General features: G+C 37.9%; 1 protein-coding gene across 1 annotated transcript in view; it reads right to left on the bottom strand.

Annotated features, from left to right (window-relative positions):
• bin3 (bridging integrator 3) overlaps positions 1-21,145 on the bottom strand; it is a 64,331-nt gene that overhangs the window by 25,788 nt on the left and 17,398 nt on the right. The window contains exons 4-6 of the mRNA XM_088624046.1: positions 17,856-17,917; positions 16,322-16,458; positions 6,410-6,450 (exon numbers count right to left, since the gene is read on the bottom strand). Of these exons, the coding sequence (XP_088480172.1) occupies positions 6,410-6,450; positions 16,322-16,458; positions 17,856-17,917 (240 nt within the window). The remainder of the gene's footprint in view (positions 1-6,409; positions 6,451-16,321; positions 16,459-17,855; positions 17,918-21,145) is intronic.

Raw genomic sequence — 21,145 nt, forward strand, 5'->3', positions numbered from 1 at the left:
TACTGATCCTTTTCTGGAGAGTTAGACAGCAAAACACAAAGGAGAAACAAAAATGTAAAATCTTGCAGATAACGTATAGAGACACTCAGCAGCAGAAAAATAGGAAAATGGTGAATATGTGAAACTACAAGTCAAGGAAGGTTTATATTATACACCTTTGTGTTTACAAAAATAAAGTGCAGGATTTTGGAGATTGATTAAAAGATTGGCATCAATTGATCATTCATGACTGAAAACAATGCACTTGAGTTACTTTGACTGTAGCATTAGCATAAATCAACCCATCAATGAGAGAACTGATTGGTACAGTGAGGAGGGTGTTGAACCTTTGGATGTCTTGGCTTGGTGAAAATTAAGAAAAATACACCCTGTTTATCAATAGAACAACCACTTTTGTAGCACCAGTAGATGTAAGTCTGGACTAAGTAGCCACAAGCAGACACGCCTATAGAGGAGCCCAATGCTCAGTAGCAATGAATCAAGGCTTGGCGTAGAACACCTGAAGGACATCAGCAAGTGCAAGGCAGAACAATATGCTAACTGGTGTGTGCACGTGTGCTGATCTTGACACAAGTTTCATAACTTAGCTCATAATTTTTCATGGCAAGCTGATGGCACTGTGCTCATTGATCAAGTCCAGGGACCTCCCTTGCTGCCTTGTCCTGGAGTGACAACACTCCAGCAGGGCTATGGGTGCCATGTCCTCAATCCGCTTGTGTAACAGCAGCTTTTTTGTGATATACGCATGTGATAGTTATGCCATGGATATCCTCATCACCAAAGTTGAGTCCCACTGAAAATTTGAGGGAAGAGCTGAGACAATAAGTGGCACCTAGAATTTCAAGAACAGCAGGAAGGTCTGCAACCTGGCGCAAAGCATCACTGATGCACAGCGTGTATTGCTTACAATGCTGCCTGCCAAAAATGCTTCTATACTGTGGTCAGGTCATCATTGAAATGGGATTATTCTCAACTGACTTACAGTATTTGAAGGACAGAGAAGTATTATTACTAATTACAAAATAAAAAAAATGATCATTTAGAGTGAAATCAGAAAGCATGGGATCTGTATCAATCATCTGTGATGATTTAAAAAAAACACAGAAAAACTCAAATATTTACTAAACAAAGAACTAAAAATTATTTGAGAAACTTTAACACTGTTACAAAGGTCACAGCTGACTCTGCTTTAGAAATGGCCTTCAGAGAAACATGCAATACCAATGAAACGTTAGGCCCAAATATACGTGCGTGAGGGGAAAAAAAACAATCTAGATGATCCTCACATTCTAAAGATTCAAGATCCAATAACTTTACACTATATGCAATCGTGAGTGAATATAGAGAAAAATAGGCGTAACTAAACCAACAGCCATAAGGCTAGTAATCCTCAACCATTCTGCAAGAAAATCATAAGGAAAGCTTGATGCAAAACAAAATGCATAACTTAAAATAGAAGTGTGTCAGGGAGTCTTTTGGGTTTCTGACCTTGCAGAACCTGACTTGACTCCACTAAGCGGCATATGTGTGGCTGGCACAAGTCACACTGAAGTTATATTTGAATGTCTCTATGTGTGCAAAGTGTAATAGACGGGTAGGTCTTTAACTTAACTCTGCGGGTGATCTCAGACTACTTTCAAAAACGCATTATTTTGCTGCACATTGGCGAGCTGTGGACATAAGCACATTCTAAATTTATGCCCCTAGCGGTGCAAGCCTTTCTAATTAAAGCAGCTCAAGACAGGGCAGCAAGGGTGCTGCATATGTGTGCGACACTGCAAAGGACCCAGGCTGGGTGTGGTGGGCGGCGGGACAGAAATAGCAGCTGGATTGGAGAGTGCCGTCTTTCATCACACACTGTGGCTCCAAGAGGAGCGGAACCTGTGAGCTTAGCCAAGGCCCGGGCCTGCTACTATCCAAGCTCAAGGCAGACGGGTCGCCTGAGAAGGGAGGTTAACTGTCTGGGCTGTTTCTTATCCTTATTTCTTCCTGTGTTAGATCTACAGCAGCGTGCATGTTTATTGGGGCCCACCTCACAGTGTTCGAGGCTTTTGATTTGCCGTGCTAACGAAATCAAACCAGCTATATTTGAAATCCTGGAAAATTGCAATCCAGACCAAAAGAGGTGGAGAAAATGTGATGGATTGCACTAAAATGATGAATGTGATTACTGGAGAAACAATACACTGCCGACAAGAGAAAACTACATTTTTTAGGTTGAAGACTTATGAGGAGAGCTGAAGATTTCTCATTTATTGATCTTAACATACAAAATCAATTTCTATTCATTAATTACCGAAATTGGATACTAATTTCTGTAAACTCATGTTAGATGAAAGTAATTCAAAATAATGCATAGCTGGAAAATTCTTGGACAGTGTTTGGTGTAATTACCTTCTTTGAAAATAAAATTATACATAATTAGGTTTCTTCCAGATGGAACAGAATGACTGATTAAAACACAGCAGTGCTAATGATGATGTTTGATTCCACTTATTTTGAACAGCTGACCAACACAAAACTCTGATTTTAATTTCATTTCATGCATAGAACATTAAACACATCAATACAACTGACATTTTTTTTTTTTAAATGCCAGGATATTCAGTTTTGGTGACTATTCCCTGCAAATAAGTAGAGGTTAATTCTTAAGTGAAAAGTAAAAGGAAAGAATAAAAATGTTTTGGCTTTATACTGTAGCTTCCAGGAGGTGTGTGAATTTCATGATGCAAAACAAGTACAGGACTAATAGTTTTTCTTTAACGAGTATGCACTCTCAGGCAAATCAGTCCCTTAACCTCCAGTTCAGGACTAGAGAGTAGGGCTGAGTCTTCCTGTGCAAAGACAGGAGGCATGCTGAAGTGGTTAACAACTCTGAGTCGAAGATCATGAGCAGCTGTGTGCCCACGCGCCTCTCCCTCCCTCCCTGTATGTAAACACAGTGACGTCATAATGTGACCCTGAGAAAGGGCATGTGTGAGTATGTCAGAGAAAGAGGGAGAGAGTGTGTGTTCAAGCTCAGAAATGAAGTGTTTCGGCATTATCAGTAAGTTCAGAAACTATGTGGGGGGTGAGGGGTGTGTATGGTGGGCCTGACTCTTCTGATGCTTGATCTCTCTTTTACAGAGGAATTAGCAGGAATGACTGGTCATTATTATGTTTTAACATAAGACAGTTGGTCTCAGTGTCAGAACTGATGGCCTGATAAGAGTTTTCAAGAGTTTTCCTTTCAACCTGTCAGAAGGTCTAGGTCTATCTGCTCCAGAACGGCAATTAAATATACTGGCAAACAACCTGATTACACAAGAATGCAATCTGAAGTTAGTGCTTTTCCACACACTGTGCATCTTTCCCATGCATTTACCTTCTTTTGGTCCTGCTCCTAATTTACAATTTATCTCAGCAGTCATAACCATACAAAACATTATTTGTAATAAAACCCATTCTTGGCATATTATCCAGCCTAATTAACAGCTAATTCTGTGTCGTCTTAAACAACTTGTTTTTCAATGCTTTCCGTCATTTTAAACAAAGGAGTTTAAAAAACAAAATATATTTTTGAAGATATTTTGCTGCTTTCTAAAAAAAACCAAAATAGTAAAAAATAGAGAACATTCAGGCACTGTACATAGGTAGGTATCAGTGATAATGGTCTCTTATTTCTGCTTCAACAAAGGAGTCCTACACAAACAAGAAACTGCAGTGCCTGGCAATATACCACATTTTCAAGGAAAATGAGCAATTTCTTGTAAGGAACTAATTTCCTGATTAAGTACAAACATATTAATGACTAAGAACAGGAGGTAGACTGAAACATAGCATGATTGTTACCACTGATGCCTTATAGCTCCAGAGTGAACACAGGCCTGGGCACCTGTCTGTCCCCAGTTCTCATGTTCTGTCAGCACTAATATGCTAATATGATTCCTCCCACCTCCCAAGACATACAGGTTCAACTTGATTGTCTACTCTAAACCGTCCTTTCCAAGGGAAGGGTTATAATGAGTTTGTTCCCAGTGGTACTTATGGGGCTGCAGAGAAATATTGCAAAATAAGCTTGAATGTTCTCCTTGCATTTGTGATCTTTCCGATGTTCAGCTCTATACACCAAGAGCTGTTGGTATATGGAAAAAATAGCCGCAAACACAGCGTCCCTGGAACCTGTCTAAACTAGGCACCATGAGCATTCTGTATCAATAAACTAAAATGGTAAAATACCTTTCTTGTGATCTTAGGACGCTTTTGCTTCTGTAAAGCTGCTAGCATGCATCACTGTGATACCTTTTCAGAAGGGATTCATGCTTAGTTAACATGGCAAATGACAGAGAAGAAAAAAAATCATACCTAATGTACAAAAGCTTGTAACAAGTTCAAAATTATAAAAAGAAGAAAATGCAATTCACCATTGATCAGCATAATCAATGCAGTTGATCTGAGCAAAACTGTCCAACACCCTCTGTCAGTTTATGTAATCCTGATCAGAAGTTCAGCAGACATTTTTGAAGGTAAGAGGTTGATTTAACTTTGAAAGAGCAAACAGTCTAACAGTCAAAGTCACAGATCTGTTTTTTAACTAGTTGTAAACACCCATCATTAAAATTACAGACTGCTATTGAACCATATACAGGGGATGTAGCCATTTCTCAAGGTAGTGACATCATTATAACATCACACTTTTCACCTCTACTGTAAAGAAAACTCTCTCCTTTACAGGCAACATTGAACTCAGATAGGAAGAGAACTTGATGAACTTGTCAGAGTGAGGGTGCTTTCTATAGTGCAGTTACTCCCTACCTTAGACTCTGTCTACACCGCAGAGCCCCTCCTGTTCTGTCTACCAATGGGTGGCTTTCATTATTGTGTGTGTGTGTGTGCACTGTCCTGGGACAGTCCTGCTCTCCAACCAATCCCAGCTTTTGGCCCAGGACACTGGGCTGGCTGCCATCCGCAGAGCCTGCCCACACGTCCGCCCGCCGCCCACCAGGAAGAGGAAATTAGAACCATTCCATCCTGTCGCAGCACAGCCACCAGAAAACAAGGAGGGAGACGGAGATCTCACACACACTCCACACATTCATTCTCTGCACATAAACTTAGGAAAGACAGCACTCTGAGACGGGCAGAAGTCTCCATTGTATTTACATGAAGAAGATACACAAACAATGTACACAGAAGATATACACACTATACAAACACATGCCACACAAAGTTGAGGCTGATATTTAAAAGGGCGGTGCACCTTAGATTAATAACTGAAAAGCACAATCTTCTTTTTAGTTTTTAAAACGTATATCATAAAGGAGTTAGAAATGTGCAATATACAATATTTCATATGAAATAAAATCTGCATTACCAGAGATATTACCATTACAATATGCTGTCCCACCAGCAGTGAATGTACATTGACGTACGTTTATTGATTTTTCAAGGTTCAAATATATCAACCTTTCTGAAAATTAAACCTTTATTGAAGCACTATCCATTGAGTTTTTTTTTGTCAAACTTTAAAAACAAATGCTAATCACCATGTATTAGGACACACCCTGAGGAAAGACACAAGCACATAAACACACACAGACACATAAAAGAAAAGCCAAAAGAAACCACACAACTGTGGAGAGACTCAAACACGTACAGGGACAGAAACTCCCACACGTGCACCGACAAGATACAAACGCGCACACAGCACAGGCGCGGCAGAAGGAGTGGCCGGGCTGAGAGAGATTAGCTCTCCCGCCTTGCGAGCGCTCGTTAAGGCACTGCTTCCTCTTCCTGGTCCCTCCCCGGAGGTTTAGTTTTGGAAAGCCGTCTGGCATGCCGAGGAATGGAATAGCACTTCACCGAAAGGGGGGTGGGGGACGCTGAGAAAACGGTCTTCCAGACACACAGCCCCTCGGTGCACACTAACAACTTTTTCGTTCAGCTATAAGAATACTTAACCCATTCCCCAGTCAAGACCAAAATGTAACTTTATTCAGAAGGTTCTACCTTCCCTAAGTATGGACTGAATTAGAAGCACTTTATTCATTCTAGTTTAAACCTCTAAAATTGAGACATAGAAAAGATATAAAAAAGTGTGCATTGTGCACACTGAATGAGTGGATTTTGATACATGACCTTAATCACACGGTGCTGTGAAAACTAAACACTGAATCCAGCTGCTATTGACAAGCACAACCTAGCCTATGAATTGGAGATTGCAGTTGATTGTTTCCACTTCTGCATCATAGCAACTGATTTACTTCAATGCAAAAATATCTAAAGGTTCTTTCCCTGAAAGATCAGCCTACTACCTGATATGACCGGTTCCTTCTTAAAATTCTTACATCCTGATGTGTCTGTAAATAGTATCAAATGTTCATCAATGATAATAAGCAAGAGTCACTGAATGTAGATAGTTTACACTTACTTTTTAAGCGGATCGATGACAGTCTTCTGGATCTGATTGACCTATGCAAAAAAACACATAAAAGTCTCAGATCACATTCAGCACATGGCGTAAAGTTTAACACATCACAGTCTCTTATTCAAAGTAAATACTTCCAAAGCATAGGATTAGACTAGAATCTAATATTTGCTTGTGAATAAATAGAAGTTTTTACATTAATTTATAGGTTTAATAGAATGCTCCAGTAGGTCAGTCATCGTTACTTGCAGGATATATATAAAATAAATTAGTCTTAACGTAAAATACTTCCAAACTGTCAAAACTAATTTCAAACTAAAATTTTCCATGCATTCCATTTCAAGTTATAAGAAAAAAATAACAAAATGGTCAAATACATGGGAACATTTAGAAGTTTGGTGTTCAGAAGAATGCTGATGCTGAGTATCTCTAACATATATTGGAAGTTGCTGAACACTCAGATACCAGAAGGAATCATAAACCAGCACAACAGACACCACGTTTTCATCTACTGTCCAATGCTGTGCTATCTACTGCTTGAGCAGAATATCATTACAGGAAAACAACTTCTATACATGTCTATGTCTAAGTAATGTGAGATTTTAAACTATTGCTCTACTTCAAATCTGATTGTGTTTTTCAAACTTAGTTTTCCCGAAACTACATTAAATAACAATGGGCTCAGAAGAATGATAAATCATTTATTACAGAAATCCTAAACATGAAGAAGTCCAGAAGTAAAATGACATGTCAAATAAAACTCCAAAAGTGATATTTTAAGATCTGTAATGTGCAAGAACTTCACCATAACATAACCACTAACTGCTAAATCATATACAGTAATGCTATTAAACTGTTAAACATGAGTGCACAGTGAGGATTCTACTTCTGATAATCTTGGCAAAGAAACAATCAAAGATTGCGCTTTGATTTTTTTTCTTTTTTCAAATATCTTCCATGTCACCCAGATCCTAACAACAAAAGGGGAAAAAAAAACTTTCACGATGTTGACCCTTTTATTGTATATAAAGCCCTGCAGAAAAACCCCTGAATATTCATGGAGTACACAATACAAAAGAGCTGAACCGTCAGGGGACCGACATGAAAGAAGCAGCCAGTGATTTCAAATCCTGGAGAGGGTGGATTTGCTTTATGAGATGAAAGTTGTATTCATACAAACATTTTAACAGTCTAGATTATATTGCTGAAGGAAACGTTTTTAATCATCCTCATTTTTCTCCTTTTCTTGTTGCAAGTTTTGATTGGAAGGAAGAGTGAGCAGAAGCTGTCTAATACAGGCAGAGTCCTAAAGCCCATTGGGGTAGCATTATGATGGCAAGTAATGAACTTCCCAAGATACTGGCAGTATAGTAACAGTACAGCACTGAGATGTCTTATAGATCCAACAGAAAAGCAAGTTAGCAGGGCACATAAACAATATATATAACATTATATGAAATACTAAACAATAAATGAAAACATAAATGACAAACTGTTGTATATCTTGGATATAATCTACCTTAATCTGCCTTAATGTTTTTTTTGGCATTTTGAAGACAATTCAATTTTATATTAATCTCAGTACTGCCATGGTTATAAAAAATAATGTGCTGTGAAAATCCTGAAGATTATTAAACGCTGTAAAATTTAATTACAACAATAACAAAATGTATACCCCAAAGCCCCAATTATTACAATCCAACATGAATTGGGAACCATTGAACACATCTTTGTGACTTGACATTTTAATGACTACACTAGCTGGGGCAACCCCATTTAAAGTAGAATTCTTCTCACAATACAATCATGTCTGTGAAAGTCTAGTCTTTGTTTTTAAATCATCTCCACGTGGCACTAATGAACAACATGCCCAATATTTCCATTTTGCTGGAAATATGCTCCAGCGATAATTACAGTACATGTTGTGTTGTATGTGTGCATCTTCATGTCAAAGTTATTCATCGTAATATGGCGAAGCTGTGCAGGTACCTGTTATCATAACTGAAAAGAATATGTTTCCCCGACAGTAGGATCTTTGCACAACAGCAATTTTTTTTTTTTAACATGGAAGGTCACCAACAACTTATCCTGGGAAGCTTGTGCACTTTGTAGCAGTACGACACAAGAAATCTTTTCCAAAAGCTTTTAATTTGCTGGAACAGCTACCTAGCATGCTAAATGACAGACTGAACATGACGCACCCCGGAGAATTGCAGCAAATGCACATAACTGGATCAAGCAGAGTACAAAATGAGAAGGCGTGCAAAAAGTCAAAAATTAAACACCTAGGGAATGCATTTTTGCTTTAGGTGAAAAAGGGGTGCAATTTTAGCATCACAATATATTTTTTTTTCAGTCCATAGCTTCTTAAAATAAGTGGTTTTGAAGACACTGCATGCTTTAGAAAAAGAAAAGAAAAAGACGGTCTTCAACATGCCTTTGCACTGTCACCCTTAACCCTTTCCAGCGCTGAAAGCCCCAGTCTCTGTTACTAGGTATATTCCAGTGAGGCTGCAGCATAGCTCGCAGCTAGGTATCTGAGTGCTGTCTGCATGAGTCACAGGTCAAAGGAGAGAAAAGCGCATTCCACCAAAATAAATATATATATTTTTAAAAATAAATCAATACCTACACAAATCACAGCCCTGAACCGTCCACCTCTCAACCATCCAAAGCAATTTACATTTCTAAGCATCCTCAACCTTAACATCTCAAAGGCACTGAAACACCCGCGAACTAGCAATCCGCCGCAGGGACATACTTCTACAAAGCATGCCTCTTAAGAAAAAGAAGAATTCTTACCTTAATCATGTCTGCACGTTTCATCCCCTCATTCAGTTTGGCATAAGATCCCATTTCCCAGCTAAGAGCTAAATTATTTTATTTATTTTTTTCTTGGTAGAGCTTTTGGAATGAATTGCAAAGAAGTGAGCACTAAAAGCTACATTCTAGTGTCTGTTTTTATGATTCATGTGCATCTCACTAACAGCTGATATATCCTGTGGTGATATTCTGAATCAGAAATCAAATCATTAGGCCCCTTCGAAACAGCTTCATAGTTTTTTTTGCGAGCTTTAGCCTAAGTATGTTTTTCCAACCTACATTTAAAAGGCACAAGGACTTCTAAGCACAATGCAAAATGACAGGGAAAAGCAGGTCAATGAAAACCAATGTAAGGTTTATTTAATTCAATCTTAAATGAGCCCGTTTTTTTTCTTGCCAAAACCTGCACATAGTTATATTAAAAGCTTTACTTATTAAGGACAAGAAAAGCAATATATCTGCTATTTTAAAAAAAATCCACTGCTCATTGATCCATTTTAACACTACAAGCTGCAGGCTGTTTTACAAATTGTATTGCTGAAACAGAAAAGCAAGTATATTTATTAATAAACTCCTTGCATCAGTTTATGCAAAATTATTTTAAAATAAAATAAGACTGAAATACCCAGCTTTTGCTGCTGGCTTACATATTTATAAATTCTGATTCTCAGAAACCTAAAATGAGTAAAACAGCTACACAATTGGGGCTCACATTTATATAACTGGAAACTACTTTTTTTTTAATCCAATTACTTTTCCCTTTCATAAACTGCATGCAGCCTCTTGTACCACTGGAGCCCATATGTGACCTAGGGCATGAATGGAAATAAAGACTCCTTTACAGGTTTCTATTTTCAGTCTATTAGACACTAGTTATTTAATTATTCTTATCTTATAGTCAAATTGCATGAACAGCCTGATGTTTGATTTTTTGGAATGCATACTGTACATCTATTTGTTTCAACAATGCATCTTATGTAAGAGCACGAAGCACCTCCAATCCAAAATACATTAAATATTTGCAACAGGAGTCTTGCTTTCATTACAGACAGATGTATGCTTTCCTTATCAAACTCTACTGATATTGCTTAGTCAAAAAAAAAAATCACAGGTTGAGAATTATTACAGCCACTTTGGTCCAAGATTGTGCTCACTCTATGTCAACACATGACGGTTGTGCTTGGAGTCTATAAGTATAACTGCCTGTAATCGGTTTAGCTTTGATTCTGCCGCATTTCATGACCAATTCTGCAATCCAACCAGGAGCCTCAGACCACAAAAGGGACTCTGGAAAATATCCGTTCCAAATGGGCAGTAAATGTAAATCACATAAATTCAGTTCAACAACTCTTACAAAAGGGACAGGGAAATGTCTGCAAATCTAATACATGTTTTTGCAAAAAAAAATTATTTAATTCTAAGCACCTTAAAAAAATCATTGGTAAAGTCTTATGCTAGCCTGGGAGTTTTCATCAAAAAAAGATGTTCTGGCATGAAAGTGCTGGGACTGAACTAAATAAATACTGTAGATTGGTTGTTTTTTACATAAACCTCCCTTACTCTCACAAATGGACTTGCAAAGAAAAATGCACAAAATACTCCCACTTGCCCATCTCTGGTTTAAATTGTATTTTAAAAAACTAAACACAAGTTAGGCAGGGCCTTTAAAGGAGTGGTTTAAACTTAGCAGAATATTCCATTATTTAGATTTTGTTTTGTCATCCTTTGACAAAAAGGATGTGAGATGCTGATCAATTACTCCTTCCGCAAGGAAATCTACAACAAAGGAAGCTACTCAATGAAATCCAACGCCAAATTTAACTGAAATGGAAAAGATGATCCACTCAGCCCAGGTGCTTATTCTAGCCTTACGACTTTGTGTCCATGTGGAGTTGCAAAAAATGCAGATTTCCAAAAGTGTTTTCTCTCAGTCAATAACATTTGCAATGTGTCAGCTATGTGTCTGATGCAGATCAGACCTGAAGCACCAAAATGAACTTTAGGACCTATTCAAGAGCAGTTGGCTGTCTTGCAGTTATGGGGGGCCGGGATGTCATCAAAAGCCAAGAACAAGAAATATTTTCTTACTTCTCCAACAGAGCTCACCCACAGTCACTCACCGGTCGAACCTTTTGAGAAAGTTCTCTTCAGGCTAGTAAAAAAGAGTCCTGTCCACATCTACATCCAAGTGTTAAAAAGCGGGATATGTTGGTATACAATTGCAAACTGTGTTACAGAAATCCAGCTGCTTACCATCACAAGAGAATTTAAGGACAAGCTGCAGTTTGCATAGTCTGCTTTCCAAAAATTCCAGTTCCAACAGCTCCCCATGTGAGGAAAAAAGCACGAAAGACAACTGGAACCATGTCTTATGTTTACTCAGTGATGTGAATGACCTTACATTCAACTACAAATTAAAGCTATTGTGTCACTTGCATACACCCTGAAGCCATTTCCAGTACAGTATCACTGTAATTTTATTAGCACTCCACAGAGCAAATTTTTGTCTGTCTGAAATTATTCACACCTGTGTAGTTTGTTTTGTAACTGCCATAGCATGCTAGAAAGATCTGGTACTTCCATGGCGGTCAATAAGACCACACTACCAGGTGAATTGTTTTAAGATAAGATAACTTTATTGGCCATATACAATTTCTTGTATTAGGAATTTGTCTTTTCACAGACCGCGGCTTGCTCTCCATGAGATACACAGACAGGGAGAGAAGCTTGGGGTCAGAGTGCAGGGTCAGCCATTTATACGGCGCCCCTGGAGCAGTTGGAGTTAAGGGCCTTGCTCAGGGGCCCAACAGAGTAGGATTCCTCTTAGATCCATTGGTTCCCATTTCCATTTGTTAACTGTCTTATTGTGTTCAAATTACAAATGTTCAATTTACCTGAGGTCTGGAGATTAAGATTTTGTGAGTAGTGTCATGCTGGTATGTCGATTTTTATCCAAGCTTGAGGTTTGTGGCAGAGGGAACTATGTGTCTGGCCAAAATAACCTGGTATGTTTTGGAGTTAATGATTCCCCCATAGATTAGCAAAGGCCCCAGGACCTGTAAATGCAAAACAACACCCACTATCAACACCAAATTGCATAGTGGGCATGAGTATTTTCTCAACAAAAGGCTTGCCTTTTTTACACCAAGCATAATGTGGATGAGCATGTCCAAAAAGCTCATTTTTGTTTTATTTGACTATAAGATATGGTTTCAGGTGTCATTCAGATGTAATCTGTCAAGTTTGACTAACCACTTTTTGTGGTTCACCCTCAGCATTTTACTTGCATCCCAGCTTTAAATGACCACATCATGCAGGCGTGAATAGTAGGCCGTGACACTATGGTTCCCCGAAGGAGCCAGATTTTACCACAGATCTTCAACGTTGGATTTACAGCTATCTCGCAAACCACTTGTCTCACAGTCCGTGATGGGAAGACACACTACACAAAGATCCACTTGCGTCCTTTCCCTCAACTTGTAAGTCAATGGACCTTATGCCTGCAGCCTTTGGAAGACTACTGAATGTCTTCTGTGTGCTGTATCTCTTATTATAACCCTGGGAAGCAGGAAACATTGATAATGATTCCATTGCAATTCCAAAGAGAAGAGTGCTATCGAAGATTTGTTTTTGTTGGATTTTGGTTAAAAGAATAATGAGCGGTATGACTCTCGTGGTGTGGTTTATGTATAACAAGACTTTGCCCTGTGAAATGCTATAACAATTACACTCCAACAGTTGTAGATTTTTTTAAGCAAGACAAGTTATCCCGTTCAAGTATATTCTTTTATATGATGTTTTTGTTCTATTTGATCTGGTATATGAATAAATCTGAAAGGATCTGTATATAAAGAGATCTAATTAACAATCATACAATCATACAAAATAACAGTGCATACGAGAAATCCAACAGATGAAAAACTGTTGGAGGATTCTGGCCCTTTGAATCCACCGACACCCAGAACTGCCAGCGTGGTGGTAAACAATAACTTCATTCACCCTGAAACACTTGAGAAAACGTGCATTGCTGCACAGCTGAAAATAGGGATGAAGAATAGAATAAAGCTGGGCTGAGATAAAACACAAGACAGCTTGAATGGCAGCAACTGAACAAGCTATCTGAGCAGAATCTTGGACACATTTTAGTCTTAAATCCAAAACAGACTAGCATCGAATAAGAACAATAGTAACTTTGGCGTTTGAAGTTGCCAATCATTTTTCTTTTTGTATCCTTCCAATTTGAAATGTGACTTAATAGAGGGTGGCCAGTACCAGCTCTGGGTGACCGGACCAACTATAGCAATACGTTTACACAAAAAAACAAAACGCACTATCACTATGAACTCCTTCAATTCAATATAGCAAGACATTAGTATCAATAATTCCTTCCCATGCATATCTGTTACATATTATATCATGTTACTTACCTTTTGAATCTGACTCTCTTTATGTTGCTATATAACAACTGGCCCTAGTATCGAAAAGTTTAGCAGTACTGTGTAGTTAAACTGCAGGAAACGCAGTAGATTCACAAACAGCATCAACAGTCAACAGAAGCAGTTTCACAAACCCCCCACACCCCCCTGCCTCAGAGTCTTACAAACAGCACAGCATGAAATGTGGAGTCGGGCTACAACGTGTCAACAGGAGTAGCCTTCGTTACATTAAACTTTGGTCTTAGCATGTGAGATTTCAGCCCAAGGAGCAAAAACCACTTATTTAGAACTCCACAATGGTATGACTTCCTATACTTACACAGGCCTTGAGGCAGTGTGGCACTTTTTGATGGGTTGCCTGACAACCAATGCCATAATATATGAATACCATATTACGTAACATTTCATTTCTTACACACAAGCTATTAATTTACAATTTACATTACACGCCTACTTTCTGCTTTTTCCCAAAACTATTTCCCATGCTGTATGAAAAGTATTTTTTTTAAATAATAAGCATGACAGATAAACTGTGCTATAATAGCAAAACATCACTGAAAAGTCAGTTGGTAAAAAGATGAAAAGGATAAAGACAGGAAGTAAAGACTTTGTAAAAATAAAAAAATGTGAAAGTAAAAAATATAGATACCAACGGATTTAAAACAACCTATGAATAAAATCAAAGTATGTGAATATAAACACAATCTTCTTCCTTTGTTTAAATCAGGAAAAGTGCTATATTTCCATAGTTCTGCTCATCACAGAATTGGTTTGCAGAAAAACAAATGAGTCCAGCTACTACACTAATCCCTGGGCTAAGGAGTATGACTGGCAGGTTAGGTCAAAGAGGTCAGAAAAACCGAACCCTTTTAGCCTAGAAGAAAAAAGGCTTCGGGAACATTTGGCTCAGGCCTTTAAAATCCTTGAGGGTGCTGATCCAGTCAGGCCAAGAAGCATCCTAAGAATCTATACAGAGGGCAAGAAAAAAATGGCAAAATTTCTTAACAGAAGACAGTGGAGAATAGGAGGGGCTTTTACTTCGATATATTCTCATTTTACACAAAGACGTAGGTGTACGGATTATGTTACCAAGTTTCCATTTGCTGGTCTTCCAGATGCCAAACTGAAACAGATTCCTACTGACTCAGAATTCCACCACAAAAACGTTTTACTTAAAACAAACCTAGCCCAAAACCTATAAACTGTCTGCCTGTGAGATTTCATATTTTTTCTTAATTAAAAATCACCTATTATTTTTCCCCTGGGAGTTAAATTTTAAATTTGGCGATGACCATTTAGATTCATTGCTGCCCTGATCCAGAAGATATCAAAGACATCACACATGATGTCAGGGTTGCTTCCTGATTTTTTTTTAACTCAAGTTTAATTTCAATTTTCCTTTAATCAAGTCAAACTCCTTTCATGAAAATGAAATAAACAGGCAACGAACAGAAAGTTGAACTAAACGCTGCATTTCTGCTGTTGGTCTTAACTGCATGCTTTGGCAGCAAGCTGCAAACATGGTCAAGAAAGCCTAAACTCTCCAAAAAAACAAGACTGTATGATTTGATTACAGAAAATAAACCAAAAACTAATGATAACACCTTTAATCATTTTTTGCTATTCATTAAATTTGGAAAACTTCTGGCAAGCTATTATTTGGCGAAACCATGACTTCTCCTTTCAGCAGTTTAATATACAAAGGTTTTGTTGTCAATTCCCACTTTGTCTCTTTCATGATATTATGAGCACGTGTAAAAAATAGAACATTATAAGCTACTTGTTCAACGCTATTTTGGCAGGGATCCTAGATCTTTTTAATGTCCTTTCTGAGTCATGAATAAATCAGAATGGTATCGTTTACACAAATCAAAGTAAACTGAGTAACAATGTATGGCAACATGCTTATACATTCTGAAACCAAGGAAGAATAATAATCATTATAATAATTGCTTACACTTATATAGCACTTTTCTGGACACTCCACTCAAAGCGCTTTACAGGTAATAGCGACTCCCCTTCACCACCACCAATGTGCAGCATCCACCTGGATGATGCGACGGCAGCCATAGTCCACCAGAACCAGTTTGTTTATTCTCTAGGTGTTCGTGTGGATTTCCTCCAAATTCTCCTGTTTCCTCCCACAGTCCAAAGACATACTGGCAAGTTAATTGGCTTATGGAAAAACTGGCCCTGATGTGAGTGTGTCTGCCCTGTGATGGACTATTGTCCTGTCCAAGGTGTACCCCACATATTGCTTACAAGGGTTCCTGGCAAATGGATGGTTGGATTCCTATGATGATAGATTCCTTCATATATCCAAGTGGTTCGTCATAGTTTCTGGAGCTTTAAGCAGAGTACAAGACTCTCTAGGGACTGAAAGCAGGTCCACTGTAGGTAACTTACACAGTACCAAGTCTGACAAGTCTGTGAAATGCCTCTTTCAAACAGCTATCAGCAGCCTTCATATTGGGGCCTGAACACACAAACAACTGATGATGATTCACTAAACTTTATTCCATACTGAAGAAGATCTGAAGAGAGCTCCACAGCCGAAACGTTGTGTCTCATTTCTGTTTCTTATTATTCCATACTGCCATTTTAATTATCTCCTTAATTTCCCATTTTCGCCAGCTAGGCATTTAGGGAAACTCACCTTCTCCTGGTTGAAGGCATCCATTCTGCGCATGGCTGTGTCCAATGCTGTCATGAACTCTTGGAAGGCTGTGTCCTGCTCACACAATGGGTTACTCAACAGATCAGCAGAGATCTTCACAGCAGACTTGGACATGGCTGAAAGCACACAAAGTCAACATGCTGCTTTCAGAACAAACACAGGCTCACTATCCCCTTGTACCTGCATCAATGTCGACCCCTCTTTAATTGGTTCCTGATATTTACCTTTGAAGACAAAAATTTACAACTGATCATAGTCCTGGGTGTGCATAGCCACCCTTAAAGACATGCTTTGGCTCATGCTTTGCATTACTGAGAATCAACATCCAGGCAATGGTGAAATGTGTGCACATCTAAAAACACTATAACAAAATCAGTGTAGATTTTATTAAAGGTCTGAGAAAGTTGTCAAGTTTTGTTGACATATGTAAATCCTTTTGTCCTTTCAGAAACTTCTCGTTTCCTCCACAGAAGTGTTAAAAATGACATGGCAACCCCAATTAAGTGCGAGTACCACTGAGTCTGTTTTTTGCATGTGGTTAATGAGATAAATACCCAACTAATGACATTCTTTGCTCAATGAGAGATTCAATTCATGGGGTTCGTCACACAGACCTGTGAAACAGATGTAGTTCATTAATTCAAATTAAGGACTTGACAGCTTATTTACTTTGATGAGGCTTTTCAAACTCAGTCATGAAATAAAGGAAATTAAAAGAATCCCCACCACCATCCATCTTCCAAGCATTGAGATATAGACCAAACGTGTAAGTGCTGATGGGCTGTTACCAGATCTCCTATCTACTCTGAATAGAAAACAAAAATGCTGCAATTAAATATTGATATTAAAACAAACGGGGATGCCATCTATAAGATAATCTCACACTCTGTGTGACTATCTTCATTAAATAAAGTGTTTCACTGTAATGCCTTTACATGTTAATTTTGCAATCCTCATTATACAAAGCAAAAGTCAAATACTGATGTATTCATAATTTTACCAAGTAGTCCTCACCTTTGGATGCAGGAACCTCCTGGAGTAAAGAAAGCTCAAAAGGTTCCCAAAAAAGCTTTTAAAAATTAACCTTGCAATCACTTTGGTATTCCTTAAGATGAATGACACCATTAATTTAATAAGTAGTTTTCTCCTGAAGCTGTTTTTAGCTGTTTTTTTTAAATATTGCGATACAATTATAACAATAATTATCATGAGAACCGGATTTTCTGTCAGGTCTTCCATCTACAGGTTTCACTTTTGAGCAAGACTTTATCCTTTTCAGATCCAAAGGATGGGATCAGAGAGCTTTACACCTACATTGTGGATGTACTGTAGTGTGCTGTAATAGTGTACTGCTAATTGTGCAAGCGACTATGCTTAATGGTGCTGTACAGTGGTGGGTAAAGTGCACCTGTTGACTTTCCTGCTTGCTGATGAAATAGTACACCTGAACATGCTTTTCCTGGAAAAAACAATGTCATAAAGCCGTTTGGCAATTTTAGCAAAAGGGGCCTACCTAAATCAGCCTCTGTACTTTTCTTCATATCTTTGTGAAGCTTCTTTGTTTGATCTTCCAATCTGTCAATATAAAAAAATTAGAATTCAGAACAAGCTTGGAACGTCTAGCCAAGAACGAAACAAAAATGCTTTTTGCTGCACTGCTGTGGTCAGTCAGTGTACAGTTTTCTTGTAAAAACCTAAATTAGCAATACAAAAATGTAAAAATACCAGCCAGCACAAGTGGCTGCCAGTGACCCAGGCATGGCAAAGACATCACCACACCCCCCAGCTGGAGTTTTTAAAGAGTGTCTGCTGGCTACAGAGCTTACATTCCACTGACTGATCTGAGTGCCTAAACTGACACTCTTCAGACACTGCAAAGATTAAACCACCTCACTAAAACAAGGTCCCTGTTGACATGAAAAAATAAATAACTGTAGCCTTGATTGCCGTTGCAAAATGCTTAATTAACTGATTTAAAGCACAAAAAGACATGATGCACAATTTCTGTAAACATATAGTTTACAAATTAGCCAGTGGTTTCACTTTAGCTATATTCCAAGGAATATACATGAACAATATCTATATGGACTTAAACACAGAAGAACACTAAACCGGAAACACTTTTTTTGAAATGGGATCCATAAAGCTGTGCACTTGAGTGATGTGCAGAAACATCTTTTAAAACAAATTTACACAGACAAGGAACAAAGCAGACTAAAATGGTGTGACAAGATAATCCAACATCAGGATTTTTCCATTTCTGTCTGAAAAGAAACTCGAGGAAGACAACTGAATGACAATTCTGGCACACACAAGGCGTGGATATATGCCATGTGAAAAACAATGGATTGGGATTCTCATTATCTTTGCTGCTTCTATTAATGGTAATTATTTGAAGATCAGGATTATGTTTTCTGCAAAAAAAAAATTGTGTGGAAGATTTTCTGTATTTTTTTCAGACAAGTGCTGTTTTGACTTTGCTATAGAGAAGTTAATATAACATTTACAAAACTATACAGGCAGGAATTAAAAACACAACAAATGACAATTGTAACCTATAGCATCTGTTGTGTTTTTAATGCTTCTTAGTAAGAAAAAGTTTTAATTCTTTCAATACAAAACAATTGTCCTAATGAACAAGACATAAAGCCCTTGAAAAAATGTGTTTTGTTTCGGAATTCCTCTATTATTGGCAGGTGATTTGCTTTCTTTCATTTGTTTCAATAAGGCGCTAAATGATGCATATTCTTACAGCTGCTCTTTGGTTTAGTGTGAACTCTTCATTCACAAATTTGTCTAACACATCTAACAAAACTTCATCCCAGTAATAGACTTTCCTAAAAACTGGACAAGCCAATTATTTATGACCCCCTTTGCCTGCTACAAACCTCACTGGATCCTGAGAGAGATGGCAGCAACATTCAAGCATCTTCCGAAACGCACTGAATTAAGCTGTTGACTTGTATCTGCAACATTAGGGCAGGCATATAAAAACTGTAGGCCTGTCTTGTCAGAAGAGCCCAAATGCAGCCATTAATATCACAGACAGGCAGGCAGATTCGCAGAAGCCCTGTTGTCACCCTGGGGTGGGGTTTCTGTAACAAACCTTTCACAACATCCCTTTCACATGAAAAGATGCCTTTGTTTAAAATCTAAATCTGCTTTACATGTATTACTTCTCCAATAATGAAAAACTGAAACATTTATTCTTCTAATGGTATGTAGAACAAATGATCTGACAGGCACCAAAATGAACAAAACACTATTTATATTCAACTATTTTCTTTTAAAATGACTCTTAACATTTGTTAACTACATAATGGGTCTGAAATCAGTATAGGAACATGATTTCATTTGGAAACGTTCAATTATTTTTGAAAGTTCTAAAACTACTACCAGTTAAGTTTTTCTTCACTTAATGCTGATCCCGAAATAAGTCTTTGTACTCTTCCCGCTATGCTCTTATAATACTTCAAAAGGGAAATGATTAATAAATCTAATGCCTCCATTTTCTGAACACTGTATATTTAATTTGTAGCAGTCTTATTACATTGCCACTGCAGTTAACATTCACTAAATGGAAAACAAATTGTAAGTTGTTTAGCTCCTAGGCAAATGCCTGATGAACAAATTGTAATTGGGGGTTCTGATATTCAGGAGTTAGCCCACCTCCAATGCATATTTCTACATTGAAGTTAAACCCACTTCTCTGTGTAATTGTCTGTGACTCAGAGACATACTGTGTCAGTAAACTAGCTTTCCTATTATTGTATAAATAGGGGATTAAGATTCAAATTTGTTTTTAATATTAGCATTTATATAGCATGTTGCATCCCAAAGAAACCCAAAGCACTTGAATATAAGAGGTGCTGATTTCTTTCAACACTGTGGTATGCGAGAGCAGCTATGTGCCAGAAGCCTTGCTATACAATCAATTAAGTGAAGAAGTGAGAAACAACTTCATCAGGTTCACTATGGGGCAGATTTAGGGCAGACAGATTATGCAAGAATATATTGATATATAGCTAGAACACCCTACTCATAAGAACATTACCATTGAAACTCTAATGTCCAACCATTCAGGTCCTTTAAAAACTCACCTGAAGAAGAGGGAAGTCTGACACCTACTGGTCCACCAAGGTTACAATAAACCTCTATGGTGTTTGCTTCATTACCAGCTGCATTTACGTAAGCCAAGAGCTTTTAGATGCAATTGTCAATATTTTCTCAATAGTCAATATGTAGGACATCTACAACCCATTTGTGAGATACAGATGTTTTCTGTACACAAACCTGGGGACGTTTTTCAAGCCCAGAGCAGTCACTTGCACTTCATGGTTATGCATTTTTTCTCACTAAAAATTTAAACTCCAGATTATTCTTTCTTTATTATATACAAAACGTTTTTGTGTTTCATTACATGGCATTTGTGAAAACCTACATATAAAACAAAAAATTTTCAACTGCTTTTCTAGATTTTACCCTAGGGGTAACATTTTAAGGAGGATCTGATAGATCACAACACTAATATGTACAGTGCCTTTTCAGGGAAGGAGAAGTAAGGGGGTAAGATGTGCAACCAAAAGACCCTTTTAACTAGTTTTCCAGGGCACAGGCAATACACTGCAGATTTCCCAGTCAATTTTACACAGTGCAGGCCAAAGCTCTTTTAAGAATTGTCAAGACAGCCTGTACTGGCTCCCAAAAGTCCTTTTTCCACACAGCTGAGTAGACACAGCAAGCCATAAGGTTTTGCAACAGCCAACTGTGAATAATCACAGCAACTGCAGCTTGTGCTCACAA

This window comes from Lepisosteus platostomus, chromosome 3, assembly GCF_059453375.1.
Source record: "Lepisosteus platostomus isolate fLepPlt1 chromosome 3, fLepPlt1.hap1, whole genome shotgun sequence".
NCBI lineage: Eukaryota > Metazoa > Chordata > Actinopteri > Semionotiformes > Lepisosteidae > Lepisosteus > Lepisosteus platostomus.